This window comes from Glycine soja, chromosome 16 (genome assembly GCF_004193775.1).
Source record: "Glycine soja cultivar W05 chromosome 16, ASM419377v2, whole genome shotgun sequence".
Lineage (NCBI taxonomy): Eukaryota > Viridiplantae > Streptophyta > Magnoliopsida > Fabales > Fabaceae > Glycine > Glycine soja.
In genome coordinates, this window is record NC_041017.1 from 32,255,172 (window position 1) to 32,272,920 (window position 17,749).

The 17,749-nt window shown below is 33.7% G+C and overlaps 1 protein-coding gene and 1 non-coding gene across 2 annotated transcripts; one reads left to right on the forward strand and one right to left on the reverse strand.

The window, feature by feature from the left end:
• The first annotated feature begins 3,676 nt into the window (after positions 1-3,676).
• Positions 3,677-6,364, forward strand: LOC114390072 (DEAD-box ATP-dependent RNA helicase 39-like). The gene is made up of 5 exons (XM_028350756.1): positions 3,677-4,360; positions 5,031-5,120; positions 5,230-5,406; positions 5,523-5,663; positions 5,782-6,364. Exons 1-5 carry the CDS (start codon positions 3,821-3,823, stop codon positions 5,953-5,955), a joined length of 1,122 nt encoding a protein of 373 aa, XP_028206557.1. The 5' UTR covers positions 3,677-3,820; the 3' UTR covers positions 5,956-6,364.
• A 3,477-nt stretch (positions 6,365-9,841) lies between these two features.
• Positions 9,842-9,915, reverse strand: TRNAI-AAU. The gene has a single exon. It is a non-coding gene; the product is annotated as a tRNA-Ile (tRNA).
• Positions 9,916-17,749: the final 7,834 nt, after the last annotated feature.

A 17,749-nucleotide genomic window follows, 5' to 3' on the forward strand; every position in this document is an offset into this window, starting at 1 on the left:
CACAATCCAAAAAAAAAAAAAAAGAATAGCATCATCTTGTTGTAACTTATGATGGTAGAATTTCACAATAAGTTATGAAATAAAAGTATTTTTCCGATTTGCGGGACTTAGAATCACATGATTCAAAGATGTGAATTCTTTTTATTTAAATTAGTGACTTTTCGTTCTTCAAATTGTGAAAAATAAAATTATTCTGAAACATTTGAAAATAAACATAAGTTCTGCATTTTGTGATGAAAATGAATATTTGCATGCAAAACAGGTAATTCTTTTAACAAATGTTCAATTAAGAATTTTTTAAAATGATTTCATGCATAATATTAAATAAAGAAAGATATATCAAAAGAATAATGTGTTATAATGGAAAGATGAACAAATAAAATGTAAAAAATTAAAAAAGAGTTATAGACACAAGAATGGGTCATAGAAAATGAAGGAGTCATATAGGCAAAACAAGAGTTGTTGAAAGTAGATTTAGAGATGAGAAAAGAATATTACATTAGTATGAAAGTTGAGCAGGAACATACAGTTTTCTCACAAAAAGAACCTGTGGTCATTTTGATGTGTGGTGTATTAGAGTTAGAGAAATATTGTGAGTGTTTCTAACCAAAATAAAATGATTGTAGGATCTCTTATTTATAGATTTGCTAGTCTAGTGATCAGATTATAGAATTTTGACGTGTTGACAATGTTTCCTAACTCCTATTCTAAGATTCTGACACTTGTCCTTAGCTTTAAATTTGATAACTGCCTCCTAACTCCTTTTCAATGGCACTTTCAAAAAATAACCGCCTATGATCATTCTGCAGGCTTCCTGAAACCACACTTCTCGAAACCACCCTTCTTGAACAAGTGTCTGATTCTCTAGTTTTTGGACTTGCAAGTCTTCATGATATTATCCATCACTTACTTATTTTCTACCCAAATGATAAATCATTTTTAAGTGAAATTTTGAGTGAGATTTTATGTTATTTTCATATATTTTTTTGATAGAATTTATATTTAGAGGTTTTTTTTTTTACCACAACCGTGGTGAATTTAGCTTTCATTGTCCTTTATGATAATTAACTTTCTAGCTACTCTTTTTCTCACTGCTAAAATGAAAATTGATCAATCATATGTTTAAATAAATCTATAAGAGTGATTGTTTGTGTATATTTTGTAGATTTAGATAGAAAATATTAATTTTACATCAAATTACATGATTAAATTTTTTGAATAATTTTGGATAGATTAATTAATCTTTAATATAATATTGATCATTTCTAAAATTATTCATATTCTTTGAGTTAAATTGATATATTCATGATGATTAGAGTATTAATTTAAGACAAAGAAGAGTATTGTTCGAAATTTTTTAGGAAAGATCAATATAAGAGCTAGTATTGATTATTCCTAAAAATATTATGTTTTAGTTTTCGAGCAATGCACTTTTAAAAAAATGTTATATTTAGATAAAGTCCATTGTTGTGTATTCACATATGGAAAGTGCTATCTCACTCTAAAGAACTTGAACTCAACAAACTTTGCCTAAAGTCCATTGTTACATCAAAATCTCATTTTACAAAATTTACTTGGAGCTACGAAGAGTAACTTAATGAAAAGCAACAAGTAACAATAAAATACACAATCCCAAAAAAGAAAAAGGAAATGCTCACCATCAAGTTATAAAGAAGAGAAAACATATTAAAAAAGAAAGTAATGAATGTAGAGTAAAGCAACAAGTTAATTAGGAACCAGAATGGGGTTTATACTGTCATCCCTGCACAAGTAGGGAGCCAAATTATGCAGGTTTCACACTGGTGAAAACTCCTTTGGTTGGTCTAGTGATTGCTCTGGTGTTTACACGGCTAGCTAAGTCAGCTTACAAATGGCTTTTGAATATTGGGAGCCATTACCAAAATCCTATTTGGAAGAGGATTTGGTGCGCCCTAATTCAGGAAAAGTTGTGATTGTTCTTTGTGGCAAGTCTTGCATGGAGCCCTTCCCACTAATGCAAAGAGGCTTCACTGCAATATTTCTCTTAATTTCTAGTGCATGTGCTAGTGTTCAATGCTTGTTGAGGATGTTTTTCGTGTCCTTCAAGACTACCCTCACTCTAAAGAGCTTTGGATGCATGTTGCGATGAACATTCCCAGCAACCTAACTTGCAACAATATCATTCCTGGGATAGGTAGTATATTAATTAGCTCATGAGAACATGACCCTTTTGCTGTCGGTGGCTTGGTGGGCTTGGCTATGGAGGAACAATTTCATCTTTTGTAATCCGAAATGGAATATCCAGTATGTTTGTAGACGTATCCGTGAATTGCATGCAGACTGTATGCATGGTGTTGGGAAACAAAGCACCAAATTGGTTTTGTTCTTGGTTCCCGCAATCAACCTTTCCTTAAGCTTAATGTTGATGGGAGCGAGCTTTCTCCTTGAGGGATGCGGTGGGAATGTGGCAATTAACGGGTGTTGGTGACCATGTGCTAGCGGAGATTTTATATAGCTCTTAAACATGGGCTTATTTTTTTTGTTGGGATCATGGATATAGAGAGTTGGTGTGTGAATCTGATAACAAGAATATTGTCAACCTCTTGTTGGAAGAACATGAGCTTCTTGGAAGGAATTGGAGTTTCACCCTTTCTTCCATTTCTCGACTAGATGTTAATGGTGTTGCAGACACCTTGGCTCGTTGGGGTACTTAGAATCTTGGTTGGGAGCACTTTTGGAGATCGACATCCTCCTGACGGTGTCCTCCTTGATCCGAGGAAGGATTCTTGCTAATTTTCTGTTTTTGTCTTCTTCCCACTCTACCCAAAAAAGACACAAAGCAATGAGATACATCAAATTGAGATGGAGCATCTTCCAGTTAAGAGAGAATCTTGTGCGGGCAACCTTAAAATAGATGATAGAACATCAATTTGAAAAATCAAACTTGATAACTCCGGGTGTCACCTTCAAATTCAAATGTGCATTTTGTGTCAAAATTGAAATAATAAATATTAAAATATGATTTTCGTCTCCACATATATATAATTTTAAGTATTTATTCGTGAAAATTTTTAGTATATTTTTAAAATATATTATTTTTTGGTCTACGTACACATAATTTTGAAAAATTCAAACTTAAGTTAATGATTTTTTTACATAAATTATACATATAATATAACGTAAATGTAACGCTTTTTAAGTTATTTATGTATATAACCATTTAAAAAGATAATACATGAAAATTCAAATAGTTGAATTTTGCTACATGCTTAAAAATGCACATTTTAATTACTAGAGTAAAAAAACATACTAAAATTTTCACAAAGAACAATTTTAAATATTTTCATATTTAGAAGACTAAAAGTATATTTTAATCGATAATAAAATGATGTGACAAAATATTAATCATGGATACTCTAAAGTAAAACTTAACGGGTGAGATTGACTCATATAAAGTGTGGATTACATATGATCTTATCCTTCAATTATCACTAAGGATGGGTAAACGGGTCAGGTCTATGGATTGGCCCGCAGAACCCGTGGTCTGTATGAGTAACGGATTAATTTTTTAAAATAATTCATAATTATGTCATATTTTTAAGTCTATCCCATTTAACTTACATTAGGACGGACGGACGGACTGATTCAGCCCACTACCAATTTGAACGGGCGTTATGCCGCGTACCCACCCCTAATTATCACCGTAGCAACAGGAAACAAAACATCGATCAAAAAGTTCCAAAGTTGTTGACCGCCTCAGCAGCACCAAAACCTCAAACCCCTTTCCCTCTTTCCATTCCTCCGAATAGCACAAAAAAAAAAAGAAGTAAAAAGAGAAGCCATGAGAGGAAGAGGCAGAGAGCTTCTTAGCCTCTCTTTTTCTCTAAAGCACAAACCTTTAGCAAAATCAGCATCACCATCCTCTTCTTTCTTTCGAAGTAGCATCACATTCTCAACCTCTTCCTCCTCCGTAGCCCCTCCCATCAAAGAACCAAAGACTTCAACTTCGTCATCCAAGTCACAAAGGGACTCGCTGATTTTCGAACGGTTCAAGCAAAGAAAACTCAAGGGGTCTCCAAAAGACTCAAAGGGTACCCCTCAAGTGTGTTCAACTTCAGTGCCATTAAGTTTGAATGCTGATACTGAGATGGTGGTTCAAAAGGGTGTGCAGAATGAGAATGACCCCACCATGGTGGTTGGAGGTTTCAAGGAGTTGGGTGTGAGTGAGGAGCTTGTTGAGGTCATGGAGGGGATTGGTGAGTTTGAACCTAGTGAGATACAGTGTGTGGCTATTCCTGCTGTTTTGGAAGGGAAGAGTGTGCTGTTGAGTTCACCATCTGAACCTGGCAGAACCTTGGCCTTCTTGTTGCCTCTTATTCAGGTTAGTTTAATTCTGTTCATTTGCCTTCCAAGGTTTTGACTTTTGAGAATTACCAACTTTATTTAGATGGGTGGATACAAGATAGTGGAATTTGGGGGCAACCTGGCTTCAAATTTTGTAGTTTGTAGTTTATTTTTATTTGATAGTATTTCACTTGGTGGTTAAGACTATGGCTGTTGTGTTATATAGTTGGTATTGGCATGGGTTACTGTTTGATAGAAAAACCTGGAATTGGTTTGTTGGTTCCTAATTACTGTTTTAAAATTGCATGGAAGGTTTCTCTGCATTTCTCAGCACCAAATCCTAAATTTATTCTGCTTATTGTTGGTTTGATCTATTGGAACTCTGTTATATAGCATTCATTGAATGTTAACATTAGTATTTCGCCAAGAGAAAGGAAATTTTCATGGTTGCTTATTGAGATACTATGATGAAATTAATTTTTTCTTCAAATCATTGTATTAAATTAAATTATAAAATATCTCTATTCTTGATTTTTTCTTGTGTCAGCTTTAGGTTACAAACGGTTGGGGGTGGCACTTGCTGAAACCTAAAACTGCAACATGAGTACAATTTTAGCATGATTGTTTGTTCATTTATTTTTTACAGTTATGTGCTTTGTTTATTATTTCGTTTGGAAAAAGTTGATTAAATCTCTCAACTTGTGCAGCTGCTAAGACGGGACAGAGAGTTGCCTGGTTCAAATTCAAAGCATCCACGAGCCATCGTGCTTTGCGCTACAGAGGAGAAAGCTGCACAGGTGATCCAATCCCTACTAATTACTTTCATTATCTTGTCTGTTAAGTGCTGTATGTGCAGCTGGATTTATGAATTGATTCTGAACCTTGCAAATTTTAATTGCATTGCAGTGCTTTAATGCTGCAAAATATATCATCCACAATGTAGAATTGAAGTCTGTAAAGGATCGTCCTTCCCCAGGTAATGGGGAGTCACATGCCTCAATTGGCCTCATGATTGGAACTCCTTGTGAGATTCTTGAATACATTGAAGAGGGGAGTGTTGTTCCTGCTGAAATAAGATACTTGGTTAGTATTCATTATCATATTTTAGTGTGGGAATTTTATGTAGAGTCTCTCAGGTTACCAGTTCTTTGGAGTTCCTGGCATTGATTACACTAATCTTTTGCATGTTTATTGAGTAGGTGTTGGATGAGGCAGATTGCATACTTGGTGGTGGCCTTGGTCCTGATATCCATAAAATTCTGAGACCATTACAAGATCAGGAATCAAAATCTTCTGTCAAAAGATTACAAACTATTTTGGTGATTTCAGCAATAGCTGAGGTATGATCTATGCTATTCAGTTATTGTTTTAGTATTTGTACTCTTGCATGAAGGTGATGTGGTTAGACTTCTATCATAATACTAGTTATGTTTCTGATTTATCTTTTTCATATGGCAGGTTTTGGGTGAACAATCCCCAATTGTAAAGCATCTTGAGTGCGATCATGCCGGAAATATTTCTGCAATGTCTCTAGAAATGGAACAAACAGAAGTCTTTCATTTCACAGAGTCCCTTCACGCTCTTAGGAAAAAAGTGGCAGAGGCCATGGATTCCCTTTTGAAACAACAGTAGCATTTTGGTCTACAATTTCTCTGGCATGTAACAAAAGAAAAGTCAAAATAGGTTTTGTGCTCTTTCTTATAGCAAGCGGCTGGTGAGTTGATTCTCTTTGTATATTATTATCATGATCTTCCAACACTGAAGCACCAAATACCTGGATTTCTTTTTATTATTTGTGAGAAGAGTAATGATACACAAACACTTTGAGGTCTGTATAATAGAGGCCGCGATAGCAAAAGAAACAAAAACAGCTATCGCGACCAGTCCAACCTTGATTCTAAAATGCAACGCGATAGAGGTCTGTGCCATGCCTCACCTCCACTCTGCCTTGCCTTGCTCCTCCATGATAGTGGCCGCCCTGACCACCATTGACAATTATGGTTTTGCAACATGTTCAGTGAAGCACGATTAGTTTTTCCAATTCATGTTGAGGCATCTTCCCATGGCTGACTATTCACCTTTTTTACATGATTTTTCAAACATGCACTATATCACCTATCAATATACACTTATCAGCTATCATCTATCATCTATCATACGTTTAATACATATTTTTCTCTCTTCTCTTTCTTTATCTCTCTAGGTATCTAGAAGAGTTTGGGTATTTACTAGTCAAGGCACATTTTTTACTAATCATGTGAAAATTCTCACAGATTTAAAAAAACTTGTTAACATTTGAACAACAAATATCATAATTATCAAGACGCTTTCATTTCAGACTATACGCAAAAATAGGTATAGTGAAATTGGCTTAAGAAATATAAGAAATGAGTTCTAAACTTTAAAAGATGTTTAAAAATTGAGTATTTATAATTTTTAATTGAAAAAGAATATTAGATGCCTAATATGATATTTAGAGTAAAAAAGTTAGATGGAAGTTGGAAAGTGTGTTGTTAATTTTATATAAAAGAATATTGATTTTGTTAATATCAAATTACTCTCATTTTTTTTCTTTTTTTCTTCTTCTCTAGGTGTTTATTAGAGACTAGAAGTCTGAGTTTCTAGTTGTTTTGGATTCTTGTGCTTTATCTATTTGTTCTCATGTTTTAGTTGATGCCTTGAGGGATGCTTTCCTAGATCTTAATTATCTTTATTTTCCCACTTAGAGAAAAATTAAAGACTACAGTTTGAATGCCCGATCACCATTTTTCTTCTGAGAGTCTATGGCATATATCATATATATGGGCACTATTAGGTATTACCACTCATAAAAAATATGGGCACTTATACCAATCATTTGAAATTTAACAAACTTTTTAACATTTGAACAATAAATATCATAATAACAGTAAGATTTGATTTCAAATTATACGCTAAAATAGGTAAAGTTAATTTGGTAGAAATAAATTTTCTTAAAAGAATATAGGAAATAACTTCTAAATTTATGTAAAATGTACAATAAACATTTTATCTAAGATATTTATATTATACTGATTTTGGAATGTATAGTTACTTATACATATTAAGATTATTTTGTTTATTTGTCAAATGGATTATAATTTGATTATTAATATGCTTTCCTTTAACTTGCAAATCTATTCTACTTACCATAAAGAAATCAAGCTAAGCTATGTTAGTTTGATGGCGAATACTTCGTGAGAAAAATATATTTTCTTGCTGGGAGCAGAGTGAAAACTCCATGTTAATACCACTTCAAATTGTTTGATTTTAGTTTAACTTAGTACGTAATAATTCAAGCATGATGTGAAAGATAAAATTGAACAAATAATACCATCCAGAACATATTTTGCTTCAAATTTGCCGTTGATGTAAAATTGAATCTACACAAATTAAATTGAAAAATATAACTAAATCAGCATGCTAGGTGTGTTATTTTGATGGGGACTAGTGGTGGAGCTGTTGGTGTTTATATAGAGTCATGCATAGATGAGCCACACACTAAAGGTTGGATCACTTGGATGATTAATAACTATTCGATACAAGTTGAATTGAATAAGAGTATCTACGATCTTAACTAATCTTCATACAATATATATTTAAGTTTTTCAAGGTTATCATATTAGGATTTGAATTGTGAATTGTTGAGCTAATTTTTAAATAGTGGATTATAATTTGCATCTACTTGTAAGATTTAGAGAAAATGAATAATTACTTCAAATATCAATGGTCAATGTAAAAAAAAAAAAACTATAAATAAATAAAATAACTTAAACAGAAGTTTTGTAGAAGAAAATTATTAGTTATATATGAGTTTTATGAAGCCTTTATTTTATAAGAAAGAAAATGAAGCAATTGAATAACTAAATAGAACATATGTGTTCAATGAGTGAATGACAAATAAAGTAGTGAAATAATCAATAGAATAAGTTCAGAAGTATTTCTTTAAGTTTTTTTTCATGCTAAAATTTAAGCTTATATATCTTATCAGTTTTTTCATGAGAAATGGTGAAAGTAGAAAGAGAAAGAAAAAAATTAATGAATCATTGAATTGTATGATTCGTATTGAAGATATGAAATTGCATAGATTCATTCATATATTGTGAGATGTGAAGTTATATAATACGAATAAATAACTGAATCATATTGAATTGTAATATTTGAATTGTGCGTGAAATTGTAAGATTACAATTACTATAGCAATAACATATAGTAAAATAATATACATACATACATAAGGATGCCTTTGAACCCGTTGTGCCCAACCAAACACGGTAAGATATATTAATTGATTCAAAACGTACAAGTTTTTTTTTTTTTTTTACAAGCATTCAAAATGTACAAGAACGAAGGAAGACAATTTATTTTGCTTGATTTATTTATTCCTAAGTTCTCTTTGGTTTGAATTATTGATTATTTTACATTAACACAAGCAAAATGACTATATCATAAATCCAAGTTCCGGGCTAGATAGAGTAGCATAGCACACAACTCCCATAGATTTTTCAGGGGCTTTTATTATTGAAGGGTCTCCCAAAATTAATGTAGATTGTGGAAATGGCTTGGTCCTGAAGGTGGAATAAAGCCTTTTGCTAGAAGGAAATTGGAACCTTTACCTGAATCCATTAGCATCATAGAAGCTCCTTTTTTGTTATTTTCTTGCTCCATAGACTGAAAATTTGGTCGAGTTGCACACACACTGTTATTGTTTGCTAATAACATTTGAAAGAATATGAGAGCGCAGAGAAAGGGAGTTTTGGCACCTAAGGCACCCATAATTTTTTGATGTTTGGTAAAATAGAGTTCTTTGGTTCAAGAAACAATAATGACTATTGACATGAAAATATTCTTTATATATGTAGTTCTAAGACTAGGTAAAGGTTTTAGTAGTTTTAACTTTTAAAAGATGAAGCAAACATTTAATTTGAGTGTGATTCTATCGTTAAAAACCTTGTTTTAGGAATAAACTAACACAATACGTGTGCCTTTGTAAGGTGATCGTTTTATAGGTAAATAAATAATGTAATATATATTTAATTTATTAAGGTCAATGTTGTTAAAGAAATCAATGTTTATGTAATGAGTATATTATTATTATTATTATATTGTGTATAATATTAAACTAGTATTATAATAAATATTTATTTCTCAATAATACTGAAAAATATCTCTGAATAATATATAATAATAATGTTAATACATATATATGTTAATGTTAATTTTAAATCTTGTACTCTTGAAATAAATGTAGAGTAAATAAAAATAACATTAATGGTGGATACAAACAGTACTAATAAAATATAAAAAATAAAAAGAATAATAGTAAATTAATACCATAATCTTCATATATGACTAGAGACAGAATATAATAGTATAAAAGAAGATATAGAGGCTTGGTGAAAATAAATAAAAAATTGAGGTGCGTTGAACCAGGTGAAACCCAAGGACTTCAACTCTGTCATGGTGGATAGACTTGAATCTAAACAGAACAATGTAAATCAAGAACATGCAGGTCTCGAACCTGCGACCTTCGCGTTATTAGCACGACGCTCTAACCAACTGAGCTAATAGGCCACATGTTTAAACATTCTTAACAAAATTTTAATCTTGTCTTAACCAAATTGGAGTAAATCTCATCTTACCTCACGCAAGTGTAAAATAAAAAGGCAATTATTAAATAGATTCCCATAATTTGTTAAACGTACCTCTTTTCTTTTTTATTTTTATAAAAGAAAAATTATAAATAGACATCCAGTATGTGGAATGTGGAACACCAGTGAGAAAAATATAAGTTTTATAGATAATATGATTTAAAATAAAAAGAGATAGAGAAAAATGAAACATTATGTATAAAAAAATATGAATGTTCATATATCATAACTCTTTTTAAAAATACCCCTCTCCATAAATTAGTTTCCCGAATGTATAACTCTTTCCGGATAAATTTCAAAAGTTGTTTTAGCAACATCAATAGCAATAGCAACAAGAGAACCAAGTGAAACACCGCGCTATAGATCTTGAGAATCTGTTATTTTGCTGGAACCTGCAAATAAACACCATGCACGCTACAGATCAAACCATTATGACCCTTTATAAGAAAAGTCCTGTCTAAGATGAAAGACAAATCAAGTTTTAATTAGAACAGGTGAGGTCTTACAATCTACCAAGGTTTGTTAAAGAACCAAATGAACTTGGTAGATCATTGTTGATACTATTGTATGAAAGGTCCTTGATGGTTAGAAATCCTCATATGTGAGTTGTACAATTGAGATTTAAACAAATAAGTCATAGAGGAATGCCAGCGACAACTCTTTTTCTACCTTTCGTGATTTTCAATAAATTTTAACCAAATAATGTTGCTAGCATTCCTTATAAAGCATAGCATCTAGACTCTGTTGCCTCACTTTCTCACGACTCAATCTAATTTTCATTGTATAGTCTAATCTTAAGGCCTTTACTTCAGCAAACCTTAGAACATTAAAAAGAAAAAAGAAATTGCTACTTTACATGGAAGTTAATTTAGTTTCACCATTTTTTTGTCTTAAATATCATAAACACTAAAAAAAACCTATTAAATTCTGATGGAAAGTACGATGATTAATAAGGAACTCTCTACACCTACTAAATTTTTGTAACTTTGTATTACCTGTTCAGTTTTTTGAATTTTTTTACCTCGTTTTTCTAGTAGTTTAAATTTTAGGTGAGTCAATTAAAATAATCCATCAACCTATATATGATAGGTCGAATCGGGTTAGTTATTTTTTTGGCTCACCAAGTTGTGTTGGCTCACGTTGTGACTAACTCTTGATGGGTCAATCCAAGTGAGCCACAAGTTGGATCACTTTGACAGCTTAGTCTACATGTGCTTGCCACTATCAGTACTAATTGGGTTGAATGTTTTGTTGATTCACTGGGTTTTCATTGTGTTTTGTGATCACATGATGGTAGGTACTAAAGCCAAGCCTAGCAAAAGGAAATAGGATGATGGTTTTCTGCAATACATTGGATTCAAGTCGTTCCGTGAATCACTTTCTTGATGAAAATCATATTTCTACTGTAAACTACCTTCGTGTAATTTTGACTTGCCTGATACTCTGGTTGATTAATCATACTAATTTGTTGCTGGCTACTAAATTGAAGCCACTAAGAATTAAACACATTTAGATGCTGACATTGCATCTCATAGGAGTGAATACTAGTTCACAAAAAGTCGTGTTATAGTCCACAAAGGAAGATCTTTGTAATAAATAATAGGAAATGGCGTATCTAAAGATTAATGAACAAAGAAAATAGAGGAAATGGGCAAAACATTGGAGGTCTCACTGAAAGGAAATGGATTTTATATACATTAAAATTGTATATGGCAGCTTTTGAGTCTACGATGCCATTTGAGCCACTGCTGCTCTGTTTCTTGTTATGCCCACAAATTTTCATGTAGCACTAAAGTAACACTAAATTTTGGGTTTCTGGTAGTTTGGGTTCCGTATATGTGAGGATATTGTTGTGTAACGGTAATTTGAAAAATTTTAGGCTTGACTTATGAAAAAATCAAGGAGTTTCTCCTCCTGAAGGAGTGCTAACGTTGTCGTGTGAAGCAACGTGAGAGGTTGAGAGCTTGGACCAATGAAGCAATACGAATGTCTGATGACAAGCTCGAGATGAAGCAGTTGAGCAGAAAGGGAGGAAGGAGACCAATGATTCGATTGGCCAAAGCCTCAAACTCCGTGAGATAGTCATTTAATGTATCTCTATGGGTAAGCTTGAACAAGTAGCCAGTGGGATCATCGTAATGAGAGACGAAGCAAATAAAGCTTCAAGTGCCTTTAAGAAGCTGGACCAGGATGCGATTTGTCCATTGCGAGACATTCACTAAAACCAAGCAATTGCTGGACCATCTATGTAAAACGAGGCAATTGTGAAGCGTTCACTATCAGGGGTCAAGTGGTAGTCGAAGAATGGGGTGATCTTGAAGATCCATCCAAGTGGATCTGAACCATCAAACCGAGGCACTTCGAGCTTTATACGATACAGGGTTGATGATGGGAGCAAAAAAGTGGGGTTGGTCGATGAGGAAGAAGGTGAGGGTTGGTTGGTTTTGAGGGAGGACATTTTCTGTATGAGGTGGTCGAGCTTAGCGGACATGGTGATTTGGTTGGCGGTAAGGTTTAGTTGTGTTGGACATTTTAGTATAATTGATCTCTTTATTATGTTAAAATAAGAGTGCACGCTTGTTTTAATGTAATAACGAGATGTTCGGTTTAGGCAAAGGTTGGAAGTTACATGGAAGTTACTAAAACTTCCATCAACGGTTGGAAGTTACATGGAAGTTACTAAAACTTCCATCAACGGCAATTTTTAAAAATAAATAACTTCCATCAACCGCCAAAAACCACTTGTTCTTTGATTATAAATAATCATCCTGGTTCAGAAAGCATAACATGTGAAAAACATACAAGACCAAAACAAAACTCTTGAATTATAATCTTCTGATTTTATCCGATTGAACAATTTTGGTTGAACCCCGAAATTTGATTCAATCTGAAAGTATTTATACACGACTTCAGATTTATCCAGGATTATCTCGATTTTCAAAATTAACCAACAAAAGATTGAATCAAATCTTTCGAGATGACGAACGATAGTTCGAAGATGACAAGCAAGTTTGCGAAGTTGGACAAGTTTGAAGGGCAGGATTTCAGAAGATGGCAGAAGAAGATGCACTTTCTCTTGACAACATTGAATGTGGTGTATGTGCTGAGTACACCGATGTCTGTGTATATGGAAGGCGAAACTCTGGATCAAACAAGGAAGCGTTCGAAATGGGAGAACGACGATTACATTTGTCGTGGACACATTCTGAACGGTATGTCTGACTCTCTCTTTGATATTTATCAAAATGTTGAGTCTACTAAGGAATTATGGGACTCTCTTGAATCCAAGTATATGGCAGAAGATGCCTCAAGTAACAAATTCTTAGTTAGTAATTTCTTTAATTACAAAATGATTGATTCGAGGCCTATTATGGAGCAATATAATGAACTACTGCGGATTTTGGGTCAGTTTACTCAACATGATTTGAAAATGGATGAATCCATTGCAGTTTCATCTATAATTGATAAACTGCCTTCTTCTTGGAAAGACTTCAAGCATACCTTGAAACATAAGAAGGAAGAGTTGACTCTGGTTCAACTCGGTAGTCATTTCATGATTGAGGAGTCGCTGAGGGCTCAGGAAATTGACAAAGTCAATGATAAAACCGTAGCAGGTTCCTCTTCCGTTAATATGGTAGAGGAAAGTGGAACAGTTAAGCAAAATTACAATGCTAAAGGTAACAAACGAAAATTTCAAGGAAATAAGAACAAAGGTCCAAACAAACAGACAAAATTGTCATGTTGGAAGTGTGGGAAACCTGGTCATTTAAAGAGGGATTGCCGAGTGTTCAAAGGAAAGAACAAGGCTGGTCCAAGTGGGTCTAATGATCCTGAAAAGCAACAAGGTCAGATTGTAGTGAATAATTTTAATTCGAATACGAATTCAAATTATGTATCACTAATATCTGATGCATTCTATGTGCAGGATGATGACGTTGCTTGGTGGTTTGATTCGGGAGCAACAAGCCATGTGTGCAAAGATCGTCGTTGGTTCAAGGAATTTAGACCAATTGATGATGGCTCTATTGTGAAAATGGGCAATGTTGCAACTGAACCAATCCTAGGATTAGGTTGTGTGAATTTAGTTTTTACTTCCGGAAAAAGTTTGTATTTGGATAATGTCTTATTTGTACCTGGTATTCGTAAGAACTTATTGTCTGGTATGGTTTTAAATAATTGTGGTTTCAAGCAAGTACTTGAAAGTGACAAGTACATCTTGTTAAGACATGGTTTGTTTGTTGGATTTGGTTATCGTTGTAATGGAATGTTTAAATTAAACATTGATGTTCCTTTTGTTCATGAATCTGTTTGTATGGCCTCGTGTAGTTCTATAACTAATATGACAAAATCAGAAATTTGGCATGCTAGATTAGGACATGTTCATTACAAAAGATTAAAAGATATGTAAAAAACAAGTATGATTCCTCCTTTTGATATGAACATTGAAAAATGCAAAACTTGCATGTTGACCAAGATCACTAGGAAACCTTTTAAGGATGTTAAAAGTGAGACTAAAGTCTTAGACCTTATTCATAGTGATTTGTGTGATTTGCATGCTACTCCATCATTAGGTCATAAAAAATATCTTGTTACTTTTATTGATGATGCATCAAGGTATTGTTATGTATATTTATTAAATACAAAAGATGAAGCTCTTGATAAATTTAAAATTTATAAGAAAGAGGTAGAACTTCATCAAAATGGGCTAATCAAAACTCTTTGTACGGATAGGGGAGGTGAGTATTATGATCCGATTTATTTTCAATATACTGGAATAATACATCAAACTACAGCTCCCTATACACCACAACAGAATGGTGTAGCCGAAAGGAAGAATAGAACCTTGAAAGAAATGGTGAATTCCATGTTATCCTATTCGGGTTTAAGTGAAGGATTTTGGGGTGAGGCTATGTTGACAGCCTGTTACTTGTTGAACCGAATTCCTAACAAAAGGAATAAGGTTACCCCATATGAACTTTGGCACAAAAAGACACCAAATTTGAGTTATCTCAAAATTTGGGGATGTAGGGCTGTAGTCAGGCTTACAGAACCTAAAAGGAAAACCATAGGTGAAAGAGGTATAGATTGCATATTTATTGGATATGCTGAACATTCTAAAGCATATAGATTCTATGTGCTAGAATCTAATGATTCTGTTGCTGTGAACTCGGTTATAGAGTCACGAGATGCTATCTTTGATGAACAAAGGTTTACATCTATACCTAGGCCAAAGGACATGAATTTCATGTCGAAAGTCTCAGTTAATATTGAGGATATACCTTCAACTAGTACTGAAACTAGAAAGAGTACGAGAGTAAGAAAGGCTAAGTCATTTGGTGATGACTTTCAACTCTATTTGGTTGAAGGGTCAAGGAATGATATTGAATTTCAATATCAATATTGCCTTAATGTTGAGGAAGACCCAAAGACTTTTAGTGAAGCAATGGCTTCAAGGGATGCTGTATTCTGGAAAGAAGCAATCCAAAGTGAGATGGATTCCATCATGCAAAATAATACCTGGAAATTGGTTGACTTACCTCCTGGATGTAAGCCATTAGGATGTAAGATGATCTTTAGGAGAAAGATGAAAGTGGATGGTACTGTTGACAAGTACAAAGCTAGATTGGTTATCCAAGGCTTTAGGCAAAAGGAGGGTATTGATTTTTTCGATACATATGCTCCTGTTGCTAGGATATCCACTATTAGACTATTGTTAGCACTTGCTGCTATCCACAATCTGATGATTCACCAAATGGATGTGAAAACTACATTCTTAAATGGTGAATTGGATGAAGAGATATACATGAAACAACCTGAAGGGTTTGTTATGCCAGGAAATGAAAATAAGGTGTGTAAACTGATGAAATCTCTTTATGGCTTGAAACAAGCGCCTAAGCAATGGCATCAAAAATTTGATGAGGTTGTGTTGTCTAGTGGTTTTGTTATAAACCAAGCAGATAAATGTCTATACAACAAGTTTGACACTCATGGCAAAGGAGTTATCATTTGTCTGTATGTAGACGACATGTTGATCTTTGGTACCGACCAAGATCAAGTTGATGAAACTAAGGCATTTTTGTCTTCTAAGTTTGATATGAAAGATATGGGGGAGGCGGATGTGATCTTAGGAATAAAGATCAAACGTGGAAACAATGGTATTTCCATCTCTCAATCACATTATATTGAGAAGATATTGGAGAAATTTAATTTTAAAGATTGTTCTCCGGTAAGTACTCCCATTGATCCTAACCTGAAGCTATTACCTAATAAAGGTGTAGCAGTGTCTCAACTTGAATACTCAAGGGCGATAGGATCACTCATGTATGCAATGATTAGTACTAGGCCTGATATAGCTTATGTTGTTGCTAAACTCAGTAGGTTTACAAGTAATCCTAGTTCTCATCATTGGCAAGCTATGAATAGAGTATTCAAATACTTAAAGGGAACCATTGATTATGGTTTGACATATACTGGATTTCCTTCGGTTATTGAAGGTTACTCTGATGCAAGTTGGATAACCAATATGGAGGATTATTCATCCACAAGTGGTTGGGTATTCCTCCTTGGAGGAGGTGCTATCTCTTGGGCATCCAAGAAACAGACTTGCATTACAAATTCAACAATGGAATCTGAATTTGTAGCTTTAGCAGCAGCTGGTAAAGAAGCTGAGTGGCTAAGAAATCTGATCTATGAGATTCCATTGTGGCCCAAACCTATACCTCCCATGTCTATCAGGTGTGATAGTCAGGCAACTTTGGCTAAGGCATATAGTCAAGTGTATAATGGGAAGTCTAGACACTTGGGTGTTAGACACAACATGGTTCGGGAGTTAATCATGCATGGTGTGATATCAGTGGAGTTTGTGAGAACTCAGCATAATTTGGCCGATCATTTAACCAAAGGGTTAAGTAGAGATCTCGTGAAAAGGTTGGCTGTGGGATTAGGATTAAAGTCCATCTGAAATCTCTTATGTTAAGATACCCAATTCCCATCTAATATGACATTAGGTGCTGAATTCAATGTGGAAAGCTTAACATGTAGAGATTGGAACACATCATCGAAAGTATCCCAAAAGGAATGTGTTCGGTTCTGTAAGTTAAGGAGGTTGAAGTATAACTTCTCAATGGTTCTTTTGAAAAATTGCATTTACAGGTGCAAGAAAGAAAAGGACTACCTATATAAGCATGAAGTTTAGCCGCTTCAAGAAGCTGGGACTTGGCTTTGATATGCTTATGAAGGATAGGGACACAGGCTAGTAAAACTAGTGTCGAGCAAGAGTAATGTTATAAACTATTGTGCAGATTATCTTCATGTATTCATTATGAATAGAAAGGGTTCAATCCTTAGTGACACCCTGATATTCGAATATTTGAAACGTGTAATTTGCTAAGATGAAATTCAATCGTCACGATATTTCATCTATGTAGTAGTTTGTGGTATGTTATGACTTTGGTGATTTGATCGGTAATTACACTAAAATGGGGGAGGTTTGTTGGACATTTTAGTGTAATTGATCTCTTTATTATGTTAAAATAAGAGTGCACGTTTGTTTTAATGTAATAACGAGATGTTCGGTTTAGGCAAAGGTTGGAAGTTACATGGAAGTTACTAAAACTTCCATCAACGGTTGGAAGTTACATGGAAGTTACTAAAACTTCCATCAACGACAATTTTTAAAAATAAATAACTTCCATCAACCGCCAAAAACCACCTGTTCTTTGATTATAAATAATCATCCTGGTTCAGAAAGCATAACA